Here is a 19,767-nt window from a genome sequence, read left to right on the forward strand (position 1 = left end):
ATAATAAATCAAATCAAATCAAATTCAATCTGTTACCGTAACATGTATCCTCCCAGAAGGCACACAGGCCCCAATTTTGTGCCCATTGACCATGAATTAGCAAAAAGGTAAAGGGTTCCTACATATATTTGATGCATAATACACTCCAATCTCTGTTATTCAATACATTAAGTTTTCATTGTGGTTGAGGTTTTTAATGGATTTGAGTATATAGTTGTAATTTAATTGATTTGGGGGTTCAGTAATGCCCATAAACCACTCAAACTTTAATCTAATCTTTTATGATGATAGGTGGACCCATCAATTAAATTATGTTCATCACTCACTCCCAGTCGCCCACACTCTCAACGGCCTTGTTCAAGTGTGAGTGCATTTGCATGAAATGAATGGACTGACCTCTCTGTTGAAAGAGGAGACAAAGAACTTCCATTTGGATATGTTCAGCATTCGTGCTAATATTTGCACAGCCTCATTTCAAAACTACTATATCTTTGTTCTGATCCTCTCATTGTAACGATGGTCATGTCACCGTTTAACTGCATAATGGAGATGAGAAAGGAAGGGAAACAGAGAGTCAGCGTAATCGGAGGGTGAGCTGCCTCTTCAGGGCTTTGCGCTCAGAGTTTACGGTCCTTCTGTAACTTGTCTGCGTGCCCCTATTAAGGGATTAAATGGTCAACAGCATGTTGCACAGGGTTAAGGTGTTGGCAGGTCCCTTACAGCCACTGAAGAAACCTGCGAACATCTCTCTCTTTCTCACACACATTCTCCTCTGGTTTACACCAAACACAGTGATGTGTTGGCAGGCTGCTTCTCACATATGAAGGCCTGCAGCTCAGAACCAGTTTCCCCCCGCTCTCAGCCAATCAATAAGGTATTCAGCTCAGATGACGGCTGAATGGAGCAGCTAATTTTGCACTGTCCGCCACTCGATAATGAAACATCAGCTGCTGCCTCCTACTTTTTCAGTCTTAGCCAAGTGACAATGTGTATTAATTCCATCGTTACTGCCCCTTCAGATATAATAGATTATTCTCAATTTGTGAAGGCTCCACCAATGCTAGCCTCCTTAAACGCACGTCTGCAGATTTCATTTGTCAGACTTGATGTTCTGAGTTATGCTTTCTTCTGAAAAAAGCGAACGTACCAAATTCCACGTACTGCGTGCGTATTTTACAAGGCGCGTTAAAGTTAATTTTCACATTCCTGCTAATGGCTCATCCATTTCGCCAGTAGCGCTTTGCTGTTTAATAATGAACTTAACATTTTTTGGAATTTCCGTGGCTTGTTCCACAGCAATTTTTCTTTTGACTCTTAGAATGAAGAATAATCTGCGGGTCAAGTTTTAAATTATTGAAGAGGAAATATTTCAGTTCAGTTCCTGGCTTGGGTCGCTGTCTGTGTGGAGTTTGCACATTCTCCTCGTGTCTGTGTGGGTTTGCTCCAGGTGCTCCGGTTTCCTCCCACAGACCAGTGATGCACGGGTTAGGTTGATTGGCCATGCTAAAATTGTCCTCTACCTGAGATGCGTAGGTTAGAGGGATTAGCGGATAAATGTGTAGGGATGTGAGGGTAGGGCCTGGATGGCATTGTATTTGCTGCAGACTCAATGGGCCAGATAGCCCCTTTTTGCACTGTAGGGTTTCTGTGATCCTATGATTGCTATTGTTATGAGGGGGTAACTAAGGTTTAAAAAAAACAAGGAGTTGATTAGTGGAAGATTGTTGGAGAAATGATGGGATGCGAACTTGTCTAAGAGTGGAAGACAAGTATTTTACACATGTGACTAGAGAAAACAATGGGCTATCGAAGTGGTAATTTCAAATTAGGGAGATAAGGAAATTGACATGTACCTGCTGAAAGCCGATTCCACGGGGTCGGGGGGGGCGGAGGGGGTGTAAAATCAAAGGGAAAGAAATGTTTTAACTGTAGAGGACTAAGAAGAAGAAAAGGAGAGAGTCAGCTAACACCAAAACTGCAACAAGTTGCAGCCATAACCTCCATAGAGAAAGAACCATTTCTACCTTTGCTGAATCAGAATCTGTTTCCCAGACGTGACCACTTTAACCTGGTTGTGGTATTTATTTGCTGGATTTAGCTCATAGACTTACTTAATATTTGATTTTTTTGAACATTTAATAAACAGTCCAAAGATGTGCAGTTTAGGTTAGGCTAGGTTGATTGGCCATAGTAAATTGTCCCTTAATGTCAGGGGGACTAGCAGGATAAATAAGTGGGGTTATGGGAATAGGGCCTGGGTGGGATTGTGGTCGGTACAAACTCAATAGGGCAAATGACCTCCTTCTGCACTGTAAGGATTCTATACATTGGACAGTTTCCTCTTTAGTACCTGGATGGTAGCTGTAACAACGCAGCACTGCCTCAATGCTGCATTGCTATTCCAGCTAGTTTACATTTCGCAAGCCCCAGAGTGAGTTTTCATTAATTTTCCTCTGACATCTGAGCTACTGAGATAGTAGTCATGATGTGGATATGCCGGCGTTGGACTGGGGTAAACAGAGTAAAAAGTCTGACTACACCAGGTTTAAGTCCAACTGATTTATTTGACAGTAAACTCACTAGCTTTCGAGGTTTCATTCACCTGAAGAAGAGGGAAACCTCGAAAGCTAGTGAGTTTACTATCAAATAAATTGGTTGGACTTAAACCTGGTGATGTCAGACTTTTTACTGAGGTGGGTCATGGCTGGGCACTGATGAAGTGTTAAACTCATAATTCACGCAGAGAGGTGCCTCAATATTTTGAGAATATTCTCTCAACATGTGATCATCAAATCACTAATGTGTAGTATATACTTACACACCAGCATTGCTATTGAGCTAGGCAAGTCTCTGCCTGTAAATGCAGTGGACTGTGCACTTAGCCAGGTCAGTGCTGATTCCTAATGACTAGTCCTTGCTGGAACCCACGTGAGTGTGGGCACCCAAGTGTTCATTCAAACTGGGGATAGCTATCCATTATCCATCACTGTTGTATCTTGCATTAATCAGCAATGAGCTGTGCACTCGCTCAGTTCAGTTGACCAGTGTTCCAGATTTCTTATTGTTTTGTGTATTTCATGCCACAGTGAGGAGCTCCAAGTCTCTGTCGATTCTTTATGGGTGGCGTGGTGGCACAGTGGTTAGCACTGCTGCCTCACAGCGCCAGGGACCCAAGTTTGAATCCCGGTTCGGGTCACAGTCTGTGTGGAGTTTGCATTTTCTGTCACGACAGTGCAGAATCACTGAGCAGAGACTGATAGTCAAGTTCTGCACACATGAGGACGGCCTCAACCGGGATCTTGGGCTCGTGTCACACTACGTGTAATCCCCACCATTTGGCCTTGCAAAATCTTACGAACTGTCCTGGCTTGAGACAATTTACACCTCTTTAACACGTGCTTGGTCCTCTCTCCACTCACACTGTCTGTATCTTTAAGACTTGATTACCTATAAAAACTTGCATTCTAACCATTATCTGGTAGTTGAGTCATTGTCTGTATATGCCCTACTTGAGAACCCAACTCTCCACCCACCTGGTGAAGGAGCAGCACTCTGAAATCTCGTGATTCCAAATAAACCTGTTGAATAGCGGGGCAGGCTCGAGGGGCTAGATGGCCTACTCCTGCTCCTATTTCTTATGTTCTTATATTATGTTCTTATTTTAACCTGGTGTTGTGAGACTTGATATATTTTAAGATGGACACACAACTGAACTTCAGATCCAAACAAATTTGATGTTCACTGATATTTTCTTAAGTATCCAATTAATCTTTTAGCCTCTGCCCCAATGACGTAGGTTTCGGAGATGTGAAGTTCAGGTCTCCGGGTAGGTTGTGACTTGTTGCCACAGGTGTCCTTTCACGTTGCAGCAATGTTTCTGAAATCAGTTGTCACATCTTAAAAGGAGGGTTTCTTTTTAATGTCTAGTTTCTACCATGCAATAAATGTATCACCAAAATGACTCAACAGTCCGAGTAATTGAGCTTGTCTATTTCATGGTCCATGAATCCAGAATCATTGACATTTACTCAACCAACTGGCATTTTCAGATATAATTGTTACTTAATTAATTTTGGGATAGAGGTGATGACACAGCCAGAAAAAATGTACTCAGGTAAGATGAAGGGGATCCAGCAGGATAGACAGCAACCATTGTCATTGTCTGGTTGTGGAATTAGTGAAGGGAACTGTAACCCTTCTCAAGAGCCAATGGGCCGTATGTTGCAATGCAGAGGTTGATCCCCTTTTGAGAAGCCACCCCGAATCCCTCAAAGAGGAAGTACTCACTTTGTAATCTGTTAAAAGTGTTTGGAAGGTGTGAACTGTTCTTCGTTAACGTTTAGAGGGTCACTAACAGAAAGACCTGATACTCACTTTAAGCGAACAATTCGCAAGTTATTTATTTAACCAACCGGGAACTTTAACTAAACAAGTAACATTTCACTGGAATGCTGTTCAAATAAATACAAGGACCATTCATTAACAAAAATAATAATTTAGTCACTCTCAAAAATATACAAACAGGTTTTGTAGCTTTTGAAAAACCTTTGTAGTTCTTCTGTCAATTCTGCTGTCTGTAAGCTCTTTCTGATTTGGTACTCTTCATGAGGTGGATGGCGAGCTCTCTTAAAATACATTTTCCAGCTGGCAGGGAGCTGCTCTTGCCCTCTCTAGGTGGTGAGAGGTGGCAGCTCTTCAGTTGAATTACCCCAGGCAGGCTGTTGAGTTCCTTTTTATGACTGTGATGACCTATCAATTTTCCTACACCATGATTGGTCAACAATAGCAAATTCAAATTTGATAGGTTCCTGATAGTTGAGTGTCTTCTTTAAACTGGTAGGCTGCTGAATTCAAAATTCAAAAGCCTGCATAGCCTGTTACCAAGGCAACTCTGATGCTTGGTCCTGAATACAAATGTTGCAATCTGTGTACCCTGTGTTCTAAACATCCAAGCTTTGACACAAAACCACCTTTTAAAGGGACCACAAGCTTAACTTCACACAGCACAGATTCAGCTGACTGAAATTCTGTCACTTCCCCTGTCTATCTAAAATCATAAAATCTGATGCACAAAATCCTTATTTAGGTGTAACTTGCTGACAGCCTTGTTATAGCAATAGGTTGACCATATTTTCAAAGGTGATTGGTACGGTAAACATTCACTCCCTCTAGCATGGACACACAGTGGCAGCAATGAGTAACATCTGCAGGATGCACCGCAACACCTCACCAAGGCTCCCTCGATAGCGCTTTACAAATACTTGACCTCTACCACCCAGAAGGACAAGGGCAACAGATACATGGGAACACCACCGCCAACCCCTCCAAGCCACCCACCATCCTAACTTGGAAACATATCGGTTGTTCCTTCACTGTGGCTGGGTCACAATCCTGGAACTCCCTCCCTAACAGCGCTGCGGGTATATCTACGGAATGCAGCAGTTCAAGAAGATGCCTCACCACCACCTTCTCAAGGGGCCGATCAGGGATGGGCAACAAACGCTGACCTAGCCCACACTGTGTGGAAGAATTTTAGAAAGGCTGCCTCGTGCAGCTGGCTGCTCCTGCCAACACCGGCAAAAATGCTGCCTCTTCCGACATTTCCCTCCTACCTTTTGCTGCCATCACCTTACCAGCTGTGCCAAACCCCTGCCTATCTCCCAAGCTTTGAGAAAACAACGACCTTCCTGTTGGAGACATCAGTGTTCCCCACGCACAGCAGATTCTGAAGATAGAAAGCAAATAAAGTGGAGGCAATGGTGGGGATAAATTTGCAGTTCTATGCAGGTAGGTGACAGCTGGATATAACAGCATTCTGCTCAATGGCTGCAATAGCTTTGTGACGAATGGAACAGTTCTTCATCTCAACATTGTGTTCAAGCAGGGGTGTACTTCTGAGGCTGTTTAAGGTTCTGGTCAGATCTCATTTGGAGTATTGAGAACAGTTTTGGGCCCCATATCTAAGGAAGAATGTGCTGGCCTTGGAAAGGGTCCAAAGGAGGTTCACAAGAATGATCCCGGGAATGAAGAGCTGGTCATATGAGTATTTGGTTGAGGACTCTGGGTCTGTACTCGTTGGAGTTTAGAAGGATGAGGGGGGATTTTATTAAAATTTACGGGAAACTGTGATGCCTGGATAGAGTGGACGTGGAGAGGATGTTTCCACTAGTGGGAAAGACTAAAACTAGAAGGCACAACCTAAGGCTAAAGGGACGATCCTTTAAAACAGAGATGGGGAGGAATTTCTTTAGCCAGAGAGTGGTGAATCTGTGGAACTCTTTGCTGCAGAAGACTGTGGAGGCCGCGTCATTGAGTGTATTTAAGGCAGAGATAGATAAGGTCTTGATTGATAAGGGGATCAGGGGTTATGGAGAAAAGGCAGGAGAAAGGGGAATGAGAAAAAAAATCAGCCATGATTGAATGGTGGAGCAGACTCGATGGGCCAAGTGACCTAATTCTGCTCCTATGTCTTATGGTCTTGTGGTCTAATTTGGATTATGCATAAAAAAGCAACAGGAAAGTGAAGTCTGATACTGTGTGCACTCAAGGGATAGAGAGCTTGTTTTGTTGCCTTTAGCTAATGCAATAAATGTACAGTATTCGTAATCTACCATCAACATGGCTTGTCCAAATTGAGTTACAGCCATATGTATCCCCAATTAGAGATAATGGGCCTGCAAATATTTTCTGTTTTTCATTGATGATGTTTAAATTTTCAGGAAAAAAAATGATTTAATATCTCACAAATCAGAAAAGGCATTCTCCTTTTTCAGACTTGATTGCTTGCTTCAGAATTTTACTTGAAATATTTACAAATGACGATGTTATCTCTTTCCATGATCTTTGTACAGGAAAATAATTCATTTATACTTTGCGTCTATCAAAAAGCCCTACGATTCTCATGCTGTGAATTGTACTTACGTGTCATGAAAGTTCCTGTGCTGGCAACCTGGCTCATACATCAAGATAGGCGAAACAACATTGTGATGAATGATGGGTTGAAGTTTAGTGATATTGGCTGAGAGAGGAATGGTGGAAGAATTCTGTTTTCCTTCTCAAGTGTCTTGAGAACCTGAAACAGTAGACCAGGCAGACAGAATCTTGCCTCTTTATGTCTCATTCCCAGGAAGGATTCTTCCTCGGTGCTGCTTTGGAGTACCAGCTTAGAGTCACAGAATCCTACAGCACAGAAGGACGCCATTCGGCTCATTGAGTCTACACTGACTGCAAACTCATCCAGGCCCTATTCCCATAACCCCGTGCATTTACCCTAACTCGTCCCCCTCACACTAAGGGCAATTTAGTGTGGGCAATCTACCTAACCTGCACATCTTTGGACTGTGGGAGAAGACTGGATCTCCTGGAGGAAACTCACACAGACATGAGAAGAATGTGCAAACTCCACACAGATAGTGACCCGAGCCCAGAATCGAACCCAGGTCCCTAGCGCTGTGAGGCAGAAGTGCTAACCACTATGCCACCCTAAATTGGATTATGAATTCCTGGTGTAGAATTTAAGCTAATAGTAAGTAACTAATGAGCCACAATTCACAAAGAACAATAAGGCATCCCTCTCCATTAGAGAAGAATATTGGGTACATATAGCTTGAGGAGCATTCCTCCCCAAGAGTGGGGTGAAGCAAGGAAGACAGGTTTCCATGAACTATCTCAGCAGTTCAGGGACTGAACCTGGACCATCGGCCTTTTTCTGCATCACACTCTATCCATCGAAGTTAACTTACTCAAATGGAAAACATGTGTGATTCAGTGACACAAAGCCCATCTGAAATCTCTTAGTTAACTCTGTTTCTCTCTCCACAGTTGCTGCCAGACCTACTGAGCTTTTCCAGCATTTTCTGTTGTTTTCTGCAAGTCCTGAACTGAGGCAAGCTGATGTGGGCGTTGGGATTTTACGGCCTCACTCACCCTGAAACTGTAAAATCCCACCTGAGGTCAATGGACCTTTCCGTTGTCCGCTCCTTTCCTGCTCCGATTCCCATAGCGGGCAGGCTGGTGAAATTCTGGGATCTCACTGGGTAAAATTGAGGCAAAATGGTCATGTATCGAGTACATAGAGCTTTTTGATTGGATGCAATTCACTATGGCATAGAACAATTTAATCCCAATCTAACTTTTCCAATTCTGAAAAGGGTTGACATCCCAAATATGAAATTACCTTTTTAGTTTTTTGATTTGATTTATTATTGTTACATGTGTTGCAATACAGAGAAAAGTATTATTTCTTGCATGCTATAAGCACATTGTTCATTAAATATATACGAGAGAAGAAAAAGGGAAGGTGCAAAATACAATATTACTGCCCTGCCCGCTACGGGAATTGGAGCGGGTGCGGGGTGGACCCCGGGTGGGATTTTACAGTTTCGGGGTGAGTGAGGCCATAAGATCCCGCCACCTACATCAGCTTGCCTCAGTTCAGGACTGGCATATAAAAACAGAAAATGCTGGAAAAGTTCAGCAGGTCTGGCAGCAACTGTGGAGAGAGAAACTGAGTTAACCAAGAGACTCTTCTTCAGTCACAAATAGGGTATAGAGGAAGATCAGCTTAATACGGGGTAGATCCATTCAAACGTCTGATGACAGCAGGGAAGAAGCCGTTTTTGAGTTGGTTGGTACGTTACCTCAGACTTTTATGTCTTTTTCCTGACAAAAGAAGGTGGAAGAGAGAATGTCCGGGGGGGCGTGATTACGCTGGCTGCTTTTCCAAGGCAGCGGGAAGCGTTGACAGAGTCAGTGGATGGGAGGCTGGTTTGAGTGATGGACTGGGCTTCGCTCACAACCTTTTGTAGATTTGCGCAGTCTTGGTCAGAGCAGGAGCCGTACCAAGCTGTGATTATCAGATGTACATGATCCTGCTGTGTGTTTCCAATGCTCGTAACAGTGACTTTGAATGTTTTTTTCCCCTGCTCTATTCATCTCATCTATCCCAGCAGGAAAGAGTTTAATGTAAATGAATGTAGTATGTGTTGACCTTTTCCTCTGGAGATTTTATTAACTACAAGATTAGATGTGAATAGTGAGCTGCTGTTGATTGTTTGCTATGAAGTCTTGTTTCCTCTGCCCCTCCTCCCCAGGCTATCATTACGCAGAAACTTTCAACACTTTTCAATTTGCTCGATCTGTCATGCTGGATCAGACTTTAATAGACTGTGACCCTGTAAATATTGCGAAGTAAGGAGATCTATGCACTGGGATATCCGTGTAAATTGGCTGAAACTGTAAGCTGCCAGTGCTTTTCTTCTTTGCGGAAGGGATTGTGAGTGTTTTATGTTCTCTGATTTCTAAAGAAAAAACAAGAAAAGAGTGTCATAAATTCTGTATTGCCATCTTGTGAATGTTATTTAGGGCGAAAAGGCTGCAAGCTCATCAAGGTGAGCTGTGCCATTCAAAAGGAAAGTTTATTTATTAGTGTCACAAATGGGTTTACATTAACACTCCAATGAAGTAACTGTGAAAATCCTCTAGTCGCCACAGTCCGACGCCTGTCTGGGTACACCGAGGGAGAATTTAGCACAGCCAATGCACCTAACCTGCATGTCTTTCGGACTGTGGGAGGAAACCGGAGCTCCCAGAGGAAACCCATGCAAACACAGGGAGACCGTGCAGACTGCGCGCAGACAGTGACCCAAGCTGGGAATTGAACTGGGGTTCCTTGTGCTGTGAGGCAGCAGCGCTAAGCACTGTGCCACCCCGTTCTTGGGCAATGGATTGTATTTCCCACCTGATGCCAACATCCTAGCACTCTGCAACAGTGATAGTCAGCCGTAGGGCCATCATTATTTTGCTTAATAAGGTGATGATGGCCCCTAGTGACTGAGTGTTAATGTCATTGCAAACACAGTTTTCCTATGTTCCCTCTTTCAACACTGCTGTGCTAAATCCTTTGCTTTCCTGCAGCACCTTTTTCTGTGTATCACACTATCTCAATGATGTATTTTCAGCACAGGAGAATTCAAGGTGGTTTCAGAAATTAAATTGTCAACTTGCTGTTGTCTGTGAGGATTTGTACCCGTTCACAGGTGTGACAGATGAAGGAAAGGAACAGGGTAGCTGGATAGCTTGTAGTTGTCTCTTTCTGCCTGAACAATATTATTATCACCAAAGATCCCACAGGACAGTTCCAAGGAGGGAGAGCTCTGGCGATGGCTCAGCCAATATTTCTCCACGGATATCCACACTGGCATGTGTAACATTAACAGAGGGTGCTTCACTCTGCACTTGTGCCTGAGCGAGAGATGACATGATGCCATTCGGCTCTATGGCATCATTGATCAACTCATTCTAACCGTGTCCCTCTAACCTTCGACCTGTTTCCCAATCAGATATCTACTGAACCCAGTGGAGCTAAATAAAGACAGCAGCAATTATGGTTCATTCCAAGACACTGCAGTCTTAAGTGTCATGATTATTACTATAAGGTTCTGATATGTAAAGGGCTCAGTTGTAAGCATCAATGAGTTTATTGATGATTGTCAGAGTTTTGGACAAGCAAAACTGTCCGATAAACAAAATCGGAAGCATTTTGATCATGTTGCTGTCAGCATAAGCAGCTATTGGTTATTGATTTGAGGGCATTGATACGAATTCAAGCCAGACAGGTCTCCACTTCTTAATAGTTAGGAGCGTGGTTTAATTCCGTGCTAATGGACTGGAGCTTGGGATGCTGTGTACAGCAGTAATTAAAATATCGTGTTGCGAATATCATGAACACAATCTGTTTTCTGATCAATAAACGGTGTCAATCGGTTGACGAGTTGCGAGTTACAACTCCCTGATCTCATGTTGGGGGCTATTACAAGCCTGCAATGGGAAGTAAATCAATTCAGTAACACTCAGTCACAGTCCTTTTGGTGGCAAAACTAGCTAACCCCCCCCCCCCCCCCCCCCCACACACACACACAACCAGTAATTAGTTTTGAAGAAGTGCATTTGTCTCTCCGTTTGGATGTGGTGGGGGAGTTGGGGGTGGTGGGTGGTAACTATACAACTTGCATCTCATCATGAGATTTGGGAACCAGGGGTGCTTATTTAGCCCTTAATCGACATCACACCAACAGATGATCTGATCGTTATCTCAATGCTGTTTTTGGCAGTGCTGCAATATAAACAAGTTGGCTGCCATACTCCCTGCATTACAACAATGAATATGTTTTAAATGGCTGTAGAGCTTTGGGAAAAACCAGATATCTCAGAGTTCTAAATAAATGCATGTTCCTTCGATCCTAGATTTCATGGGACTTAATACATAATCTTCTATTCTTCCATTTAATGTTTAATTTTTGCAAGGATTAAAGTTTATCGTAGTTGACTATTAACATATTAACGTAGTACTGGGAGAGTGCTGTTTTGCCAGAGGTGCCTTCCTTTGTATATTGGAAGCTAGCACCCTATCTGCTCCTTCTGGTGAGTTAGATAGCTGTTAAGTAACCTCAGACACTCCTCAAATAAGGGCAGAGTTTTCTCCACCAAACTTTCCCCTCTTAATCAACCTATCATACAAATATTGGTTGCTCATTTGGCACTCCGGCAGTTTTAGGATCTTTTCTAAAGTGGTTATGAGGAAAAATTTGGCAAAAGTCATTGCACTTAATAATTCATTTCTTGTATACAAAGTTTCTGCGAGTCCTGTTAAGGCACCAAATAAAAGTCTTTATTTTTCTGTGAAATCCCATTGCAGGCACTGATTAACCAGCTTCAACTTTCACTAGTATCCCTTATGCTGAGGGATGCACACTGAGAAAGACACATTGAAGAATTCAAAGGCAACACGATCTGAACAATATCCAGACTCGGGCTGACAAGTGGCAAGTAACGTTCACACCACACAAATGCCAGGCAATGACAATCCCCAATAAGAGACACTCTAAACACCTCGCCTTGACATTCAATGGTGTTACCATCACTGAATCCCCCACTGTCAACATCCATTGACCAAAAACTCAACTGACTCATCACATAATCATAGTGGCTACAAGAGCAAGTCAGAGGCTAGAAATACTGTGATGAATAACTTACCTCCTGATTTTCCAAAGCCTGTCCACCATCTACAAGGCACAAATCAGGAGTGTTTTGAAATACTCCCCACTTTCCTGGATGGGTGTGGCTTCAACAACACTCAAGAAGCTTCACACCATTCAGGATAAAGCAGCCCCACTTAATTGACACCACATCCACAAACACCCACTCCCACCTCCACCGATGCTCAGGAGTAGCAGTGTGTACTATCTACAAGATGCACTGCAGCAATTCACCAAAGATCCTTAGACAGCGCCTTCCAAACCCTTGACCGCTTCCGTTGAGAAGGACAAGGGCAGCAGACACATGGGAACACCACCACCTGCTAGTTCCCCTCCAAGCTACTCACCGTCCTAACGTGGAATATATTGCCGTTCCTTCACAGTCACTGGGTCAAAATTCTGGAGTTCACTCCCTAACAGCATTGTGGGTCAACCCACAGCATGTGGACTGCAGCGATTCAAGAAGGCAGCTCACCACCACCTTCTCAAGGGCATCTAGGGATGGACAATAAATGCTGGCCACCCAGCGACGCCCATGTTCCACGACTGAGGGTTACTTAGTGAGGGATACTCAACTATCCAGGAAGCACAGTAACATCCAATGTAAAAAATAGTACTTAAAACTAAAAAATGATTGGATAAGCCAAAAATGTTTATACAAAATTAAACAACATTCTAAAAACATTAGCTTGAGTCTTGAAATAAGAATACGTGTACCAAAATGTTCTGTCTGGTCAGTAAGAAATTATGGATGTGAAACTTGAAGCATTGGGAAAGGGAAAGAAAATAAAATCAACAGTTTTGAAATGTGGTGCTTAAGCAGGCTTCTAATGATGAGCTGTCTGGAAAAAAGACTAACGAATGAGGGCAGAAAAACAAGAGGAATATCAAAAATAGACAAATGGAGTTCTGAGGCCATGTTATCCATATAGAATGGTTGGAGAGCCATGGAGAGCAATAATAATTTATTATTATCATACATGTATTAGCATACAGTGAACAGTATTGTTTCTTGCGTGCTATACAGATAAAGCATACTGTTCATAGAGAAGGAAAATGAGAGCACAGAATGTAGTGTTATAGTCATAGCTAGGGTGTGGAGAAAGATCAACTTAATGCAAGGTAGGTCCACTCAAAAGTCTGATGGCACAGGGAGGAAGCTGTTTTTGTGTTAGTTGGTATGTGACCTCAGACTTTTGTATCTTTTTCACGATGGAAGAAGGTGGAAGAGAGAATGTCCAGGGTGCATGGGGTCCTTAATTATGTTGGCTGCTTTGTCGAGGCAATGGCAAGTGTAGACAGAGTCAATGGATGGGAGACTGGTTTGTGTGATGGGTTGGGCTACATTCCTGACCCTTTTTAGTTCCTTGTGGTCTTGGTCAGAGCAGGAGCCATACCAAGCTGTGACACAACCAGAAAGAATGCTTTCTATAGTGCATCTGTAAAAGTTGGTGAGAGTCGTAGCTGACATGCCAAAGTTCCTTAGTTTTCTGAGAAAGTAGAGGTGTTGGTGGGCTTTCTTAACTCCCCAAAGACTGTCCACCATCTACGAGGCGTAAGTCAGGAGTGTGATGGAATACTCTCTACTTGCCAAGATGGGTGCAGCTGCAACAACACTCAAAAAGCTTGACACCATCCAGGCCAGAGCAACTAGCTTGATTGACATCCCATCTGCAAACATTCTTTCCCTTCACCAGTGCTCAGGAGCAGCAGTGTGGACTATCTACAAGATGCACTTCACAAAAGATGCTGTATTCATCACTCCAATTCACACAATTTCTCCAATATCACCATCCCTGAAAATCCATATAAATGGATGGTATGAAATTTCAGGACTCATTGCAACTGCCTCTCTATAAAAGGATCCATTGGATAGACTCAAATATGATATTTTTCCTTAGGCATATATCATTGAATCATAGAATCTCTACAATGCAGAAGGAGGCCTTTTGGCCCATTGAACCTGCACTGACCACAATCCCACCCAGGCTCTATCTCTGATGCACCACATATTTACGCTGCTAATCCACCTGACACTAAGGGGCAATTTAGCGTGGCCAATCCACCTAACATGCACATCTTTGGACATGGGAGGGAACCTGAATGCCCGGAGGAAACCCACACAATCATGGGGTGAACATGCAAACCTCACATAGATAATGACACAAGCTGGGGATTGAACCTGGATCCCTGGCGCAGAGAGGCAGCAGTGCTAACCACTGTGCCACCATGTGTGATAATTACTCTCGGTAATAATTTAGGAAAAAGAACATTTCAAAGGAGCCCCATTATGTAGCAAAGCCTTCTCAAATAAACCAATATAACAAAAAGCTTTGCCAATCAATTAAAATCTCTCTTTAAGAAACCGTCTAGTCTATTTTTTGCACCATAATCTTCAATCAATCTGTAATCTGATCATTCATTTATACACAAGTCAAAGCTGCTGTAATAAGGACCTGGGATGATTTTGAAGGTCATTTAGCTTCAAGGAAAGATAAATCATTTTATTCCTTGCTAAAATTCTTATTTGGTGGGTAGGTGAAGATGTATTTGGGGTGGCATGGTGGCACAGTAGTTAGCAAGTGCCAGGGACCCAGGTTCGATTCCTAGCTTGGGTCACTGACTGTTTGGAGTTTGCACGTTCCAGCCATATCTGTGTGGGTTTCCTCCGGGTGCTCTGGTTTCCTTCCACTGTCTAAAAATGTGCAGGTTAGGTGGATTGGCTATTGCTAAATTGTCCCTTAGTGTCAGGTTAGCTAGGGTAAATGCATGGGGTTATGGGGATAGGACGTGGGTGGGATTGTGGTCAGTGCAGACTCAATGGGCCGAATGGCCGCCTTCTGCACTGTAGGGCTCTAGGATTCTTTGATGTAAAAATTCCTGCTTCTATTGTGGGTGAGGGATGTATTTCGGAAGGTCGCGCTTGCTAAACCCAAAATTCTCCTGCATTATGCACCTGAATTTCTACTCCTTATTATATGATATTTGGCTACTATTATTTCATAAAGAATCTTGCATATTAGTGAGGGTTCAGAGCAGAGCAGATGAGGCTGATTGTAGCTGAAAGATATGCAGAAATGGTCAGTTATTTTGCATTCTGTAAACTTTACTTGAATATTCCCTCTTGATTTAGGAGATTTGCAAATGCATCACACACAAAAAAATTCTTTCTGAAATACAATGGGGCAACACAACATCCTATTTTGTACATAGAAAGATGGAAGTCCAGGTAATTTTGGTGGTGTTTGGTTGACTGGGAGATGTTGGCTCAGACTCTGGATGAACTCCCTGCTCTTGCTGAATAATGCTACTGGAGCAACCATAGAATCCTACAGTGCAGATAGAGGCCATTCGGCCCATTGAATCTTCACTGATTACAGTCTCACCCAGGCCCTATTCCCATAACATCTCATATTTACCCCTGACGCTAGGGTTAATTTAGCATAGCCAATCAACCTAACTCGCACATCTTTGGAGCTACCAGAGGAAACCGGAGCACCCGGCGCAAACCCATGTAGACACGGGGAGAACGTGCAAACTCCATACAGACAGTGACCCACGCCAGAAATCCACTGTACCACCCAAATAGCAGTTCAATTTAAAGATAAACATCTCCAACAAAATGGCGGTTCAGTGCGACCTGAGATTATACACCCAACCTCACAGGACCCTTTGGCTCCTGAATCCAGAACCTTCTGAACCAGGTGCAATACTTTGTAATTAGTTTTCATACAATCTACAGCAGATTATTTGACATAAGACCAGGATAATCATGTGCCTGGACTCTGGGTCTCTACTCGATGGAATTCAGAAGGATGAAGGGGCAGATCTCATTGAAACTTACAAAATACTGAAAGGCCTGGATAGAATGGACGTGGGGAAAATGTTTCTATTAGTCGAAGAGGCTAGGATCTGAGGGCACAGCCTCAGAGTAAAGGGGTGACTCTTTAGAACTGAGATGAGGAGGAATTTCTTCAGCCAGAGGGTGGTGAATCTGTGGAATTCATTGTCACGGAGGAGAGCGGGTCATTGAATGCATTTAAGACAGAGATGGACAGGTTCTTGATTGGTAAGGAGATCAAAGGTTATGGGGAAAAGGTAGGAGAGTGAAATTGAGAAACGACTGAATGGCGGAGCAGACTCAATGGGCTAAATGATTTGATTTTATTTTTGATGCATGTATTCGTATACAGTGAAAAGTATTGTTTTTTACTGAGCTGCACAGACAAAGCATAGGGAAGGAAAGGAGACAGTGCAGAATGGCCTAATTTTGCTCCTTTATTGTATGGTCTTATTTCAGTTTGAATATATAGGGTGAGACTTTGAGGCAATGGGGGTCATTTAGCAATAATCTGAAAGCATTGTGCTGAGCCATGGCTTGGTGAGGATCACTCACCAACAAAGTCCACAGTTCAGGAACGATAGGGCTTTGGGAAGAAGGAACCTTCTTTACAAATCTAATTTGTGCCATAGAAAGGTAAAAAAAAGTAATTTTTTTACATCTTATCTCCCATCCTGCTCGAAGTATAAATCTACCAGGTATGGTTATAGACAACCACTTAATTCCCAGGCATGGGTAGAAAGCGAGTGGTGTGTACAGAGTCAGCTTGGCTTATTCTCTGCCAATAATACACAATGTCTTGGCAAACTGTGCAGCTTGTAATATTACCTGGCGTGAACCCTGATTAAATTGGGAAAATATGCTGACGGCACACTTTGTTCGTCCCAGGGGCTAATGCAGGAACTTTCATTTGCAAAAGTTGCAATTACGATTTGAGCAGAGTAAGATGTATTTGAAAATGTATTGAATGTGATTTTAAAATTGGGTGGAGAAGGGGGGTGTCAAACATACCTTTTGTGGGATGTGGGCGTTGCAGGCAAGGCCAACATTTGTTGCCCATCTCTAATTGTCCTTGAACTGAGTGGCTTGCTGGTCTATTTCAGAGGACATTAAAAAATTGACCATATGGCTGTGGCTCTGGAGTCACATGTAGGCCAGACCAAGTAAGGACAGCAGATTTCTTTCCCTAAAGGACATTCATGAACCAGATGGGTTTTTACAACAATCGACAATGGTCAGACTTTTAATTCTGGATTTTATGTTGAATTCAAATTCTGAGGTGGGATTCAAATCTGGGTCCTCAGAACATTGTCTTAATTCCTGCATTACTAGTCCAGTGACAATATCATGACACTATCATGTTCTCTCTTAATCTCCTCTTGGAGAACAGCACCCCCTCTTTCTCCAATATGTCCACATAGCTGAAGTTCCTCATCCCTAGAACTATTCTCATGAGTTTGTTTGGCATCTCCTCTGAAGCCTGCACATCATTCCTAATGCGGGGTGCCCAGAGTGTGACACAATACTCCAGTTGAGGCTGAGTTATAGCTTTATACAAGTTCATCATAATTTCTTTGAGTAAAATGTTAACAGGGGAGGTGATGGCCCGTGGTATTATTGCTAGACTATTAATCCAGATATTCAGCTAATGTTCTGAGGACTGGGTTCGAATCCCATCACAGCAGTTGGCAGAATTTGTATTCGATAAAAAATATCTGGAACTAAGAATCTACTGATGACCATAAAGCCATTGCCTGCACAGGGTTGGCACGGTGACACAGTGGTTAGCACTGCTGCCTCACAGCCCTAGGAACATGGGTTCGATTCCTGGCTTGGATCACTGTGTAGAGTCTGCATGTTCTCTGCATGTCTGTGTGGATTTCCTCCGGGTGCTCTGGCTTCCGCTCACACTCCAAAGATGTGCGGGTCAGGTGGATTGGCCATGTTAAATTGCCCCTTAGTGCCATGGAGACTGGCTAGGATAAACACTTGGGGATAGGGCCTGGGTGGGATTGTGGTTGGTGTGGACTCAATGGGCCAAATGACCTCCTTAAGCACAGTAGGATTCTATGATTGTCAGAAAAACCCATCTGGTTAATTAGGGATGGGCAATAAATGCTGGCCAGTCAGCGATGCCCATGTACCACGAAGGAATAAAAAAAGTTGTAATCTGTATCACCATTTATAATCTCATTTGCAGGGCATCATTGGGCTGTAGGATTCTAGACTAAAGGCTATGGCAGACCTTCTTACCGGGGAGCTATTTGATATTGCCTCAGTCACTTTCCAATATAAACAGTCTCACAATACCAAGTTAAAATCCAACGGGTTTATTTGGTAGCATGAACTTTCGGAACGCTGCTACTTTACCAGGTGAGTGAAAGAGCAATGCTCCGAAAACTCATGCTCCAAAAAAACCTGTTGGACTTTAACCTGGTGTTGTGAGACTACTTACTATGCCTATCCCAGTCCAATGCTGGCAACTCCACATCATGATTTTCCAATGTAACACAGCTGAGATTAGTGATGCATGTGGGAAAATTGAATCGTTGGACCCAAAGTTTGAGTTGAAATGACTTTTTGAATATCTGTTGGTAACATAGGTATAGTGGAAAAGATGGTGAAAGTAAATAGGTCAGGCTCACTAATGCTCTCCCTATCCAATGGTCAGTACAGTCTATAAGACTGCTCTCCCTCAAGGTTTTTATGGATGGTTAACTTGGGTCACCCTTAGATTTTGGTACAAAATAATCCACGCAAACAAAAGTGACATTTTTTTACTTTTCATCCATAGCCATCGCAGTTGCATTTGCTATCATCGTGGGATTGGCTTTCATTTATGCAAATTTACTGACAAATTTACTGGAGTTCTATGAGGATGTGTCTAGGGCGGTGGATAGAGGAGAGCCGGTGGATGTGGTCTTTCTAGATTTTCAGAAGGCGTTTGACAAAGTACCTCACAAGAGGTTATTGCAGAAGGTCGAGGGACATGGAGTTGGGGGTAGGGTGTTAGCGTGGATAGAGGATTGGTTGTCAAATAGGAGGCAGAGAGTGGGGGTCAACGGGTGCTATTCGGATTGGCGGATGGTGACTAGTGGAGTGCCCCAGGGGTCGGTGCTGGGGCCTCAGCTTTTTACCATTTATATAGATGATCTGGAGGAGGGAACCGAGTGTATGGTGTCGAAACTTGGTGATGACACCAAGATTGGGGGAACGGCAAATTGTGCAGAGGGTGTGGAGAGTCTACAGAAGGATCTAGATAGGCTGGGCGAATGGACCAGGAAATGGCAAATGGAATTTAATGTTGGCAAGTGTGAGGTGGTCCACTTTGGTAGGAAGAATGGTAGGAAGGACTATTACTTACGGGGCGAAAAACTGCAGCAGGCGACGGTGCAGAGGGACCTCGGGGTCCTTGTGCATGAGTCGCAAAAACCCAGCTTGCAGGTGCAGCAGGTGGTCAGGAAGGCGAATGGGATGCTGGCCTTCATAGCGAGGGGGATTGAATATAAAAGTAGGGAGGTCTTGCTGCAGCTGTATAGGGCATTGGTGAGGCCGCAGCTGGAGTACTGTGTGCAGTTTTGGGCGCCGCACCTGCGCAAAGATATTTTGGCCTTGGAGGGAGTGCAGAGGAGGTTTACTAGGCTGATACCGGAGTTGAGGGGGTTGAGCTATGAGGAGAGGCTGAATAAACTGGGCTTGTACTCGTTAGAGTTTAGAAGAATGAGGGGAGATCTCATTGAGACGTATAAGATGATGAATGGGATGGATAGGATAGAGGTGGAGAGACTCTTCCTGCTCAAAAAAGACAGTAGGACTAGGGGGCACAGCCTCAAGATAAAAGGGAGGCGGTTTAGAACGGAGTTGAGGAGGAACTTCTTCACTCAAAAGGTG

At 43.4% G+C, this 19,767-nt stretch overlaps 1 protein-coding gene across 1 annotated transcript in view; it reads left to right on the forward strand.

Moving 5' to 3' along the window:
- The window catches only part of LOC145360392 (heparan-alpha-glucosaminide N-acetyltransferase), a 228,371-nt gene that overhangs the window by 63,739 nt on the left and 144,865 nt on the right, over positions 1–19,767 (forward strand). The window contains exon 6 of the mRNA XM_080215588.1: positions 18,671–18,721. Within this exon, the coding sequence (XP_080071714.1) occupies positions 18,671–18,721 (51 nt within the window). The remainder of the gene's footprint in view (positions 1–18,670; positions 18,722–19,767) is intronic.

Source organism: Carcharhinus amblyrhynchos, chromosome 31 (assembly GCF_965287045.1).
Source record: "Carcharhinus amblyrhynchos chromosome 31, sCarAmb.v2.hapA, whole genome shotgun sequence".
Lineage (NCBI taxonomy): Eukaryota > Metazoa > Chordata > Chondrichthyes > Carcharhiniformes > Carcharhinidae > Carcharhinus > Carcharhinus amblyrhynchos.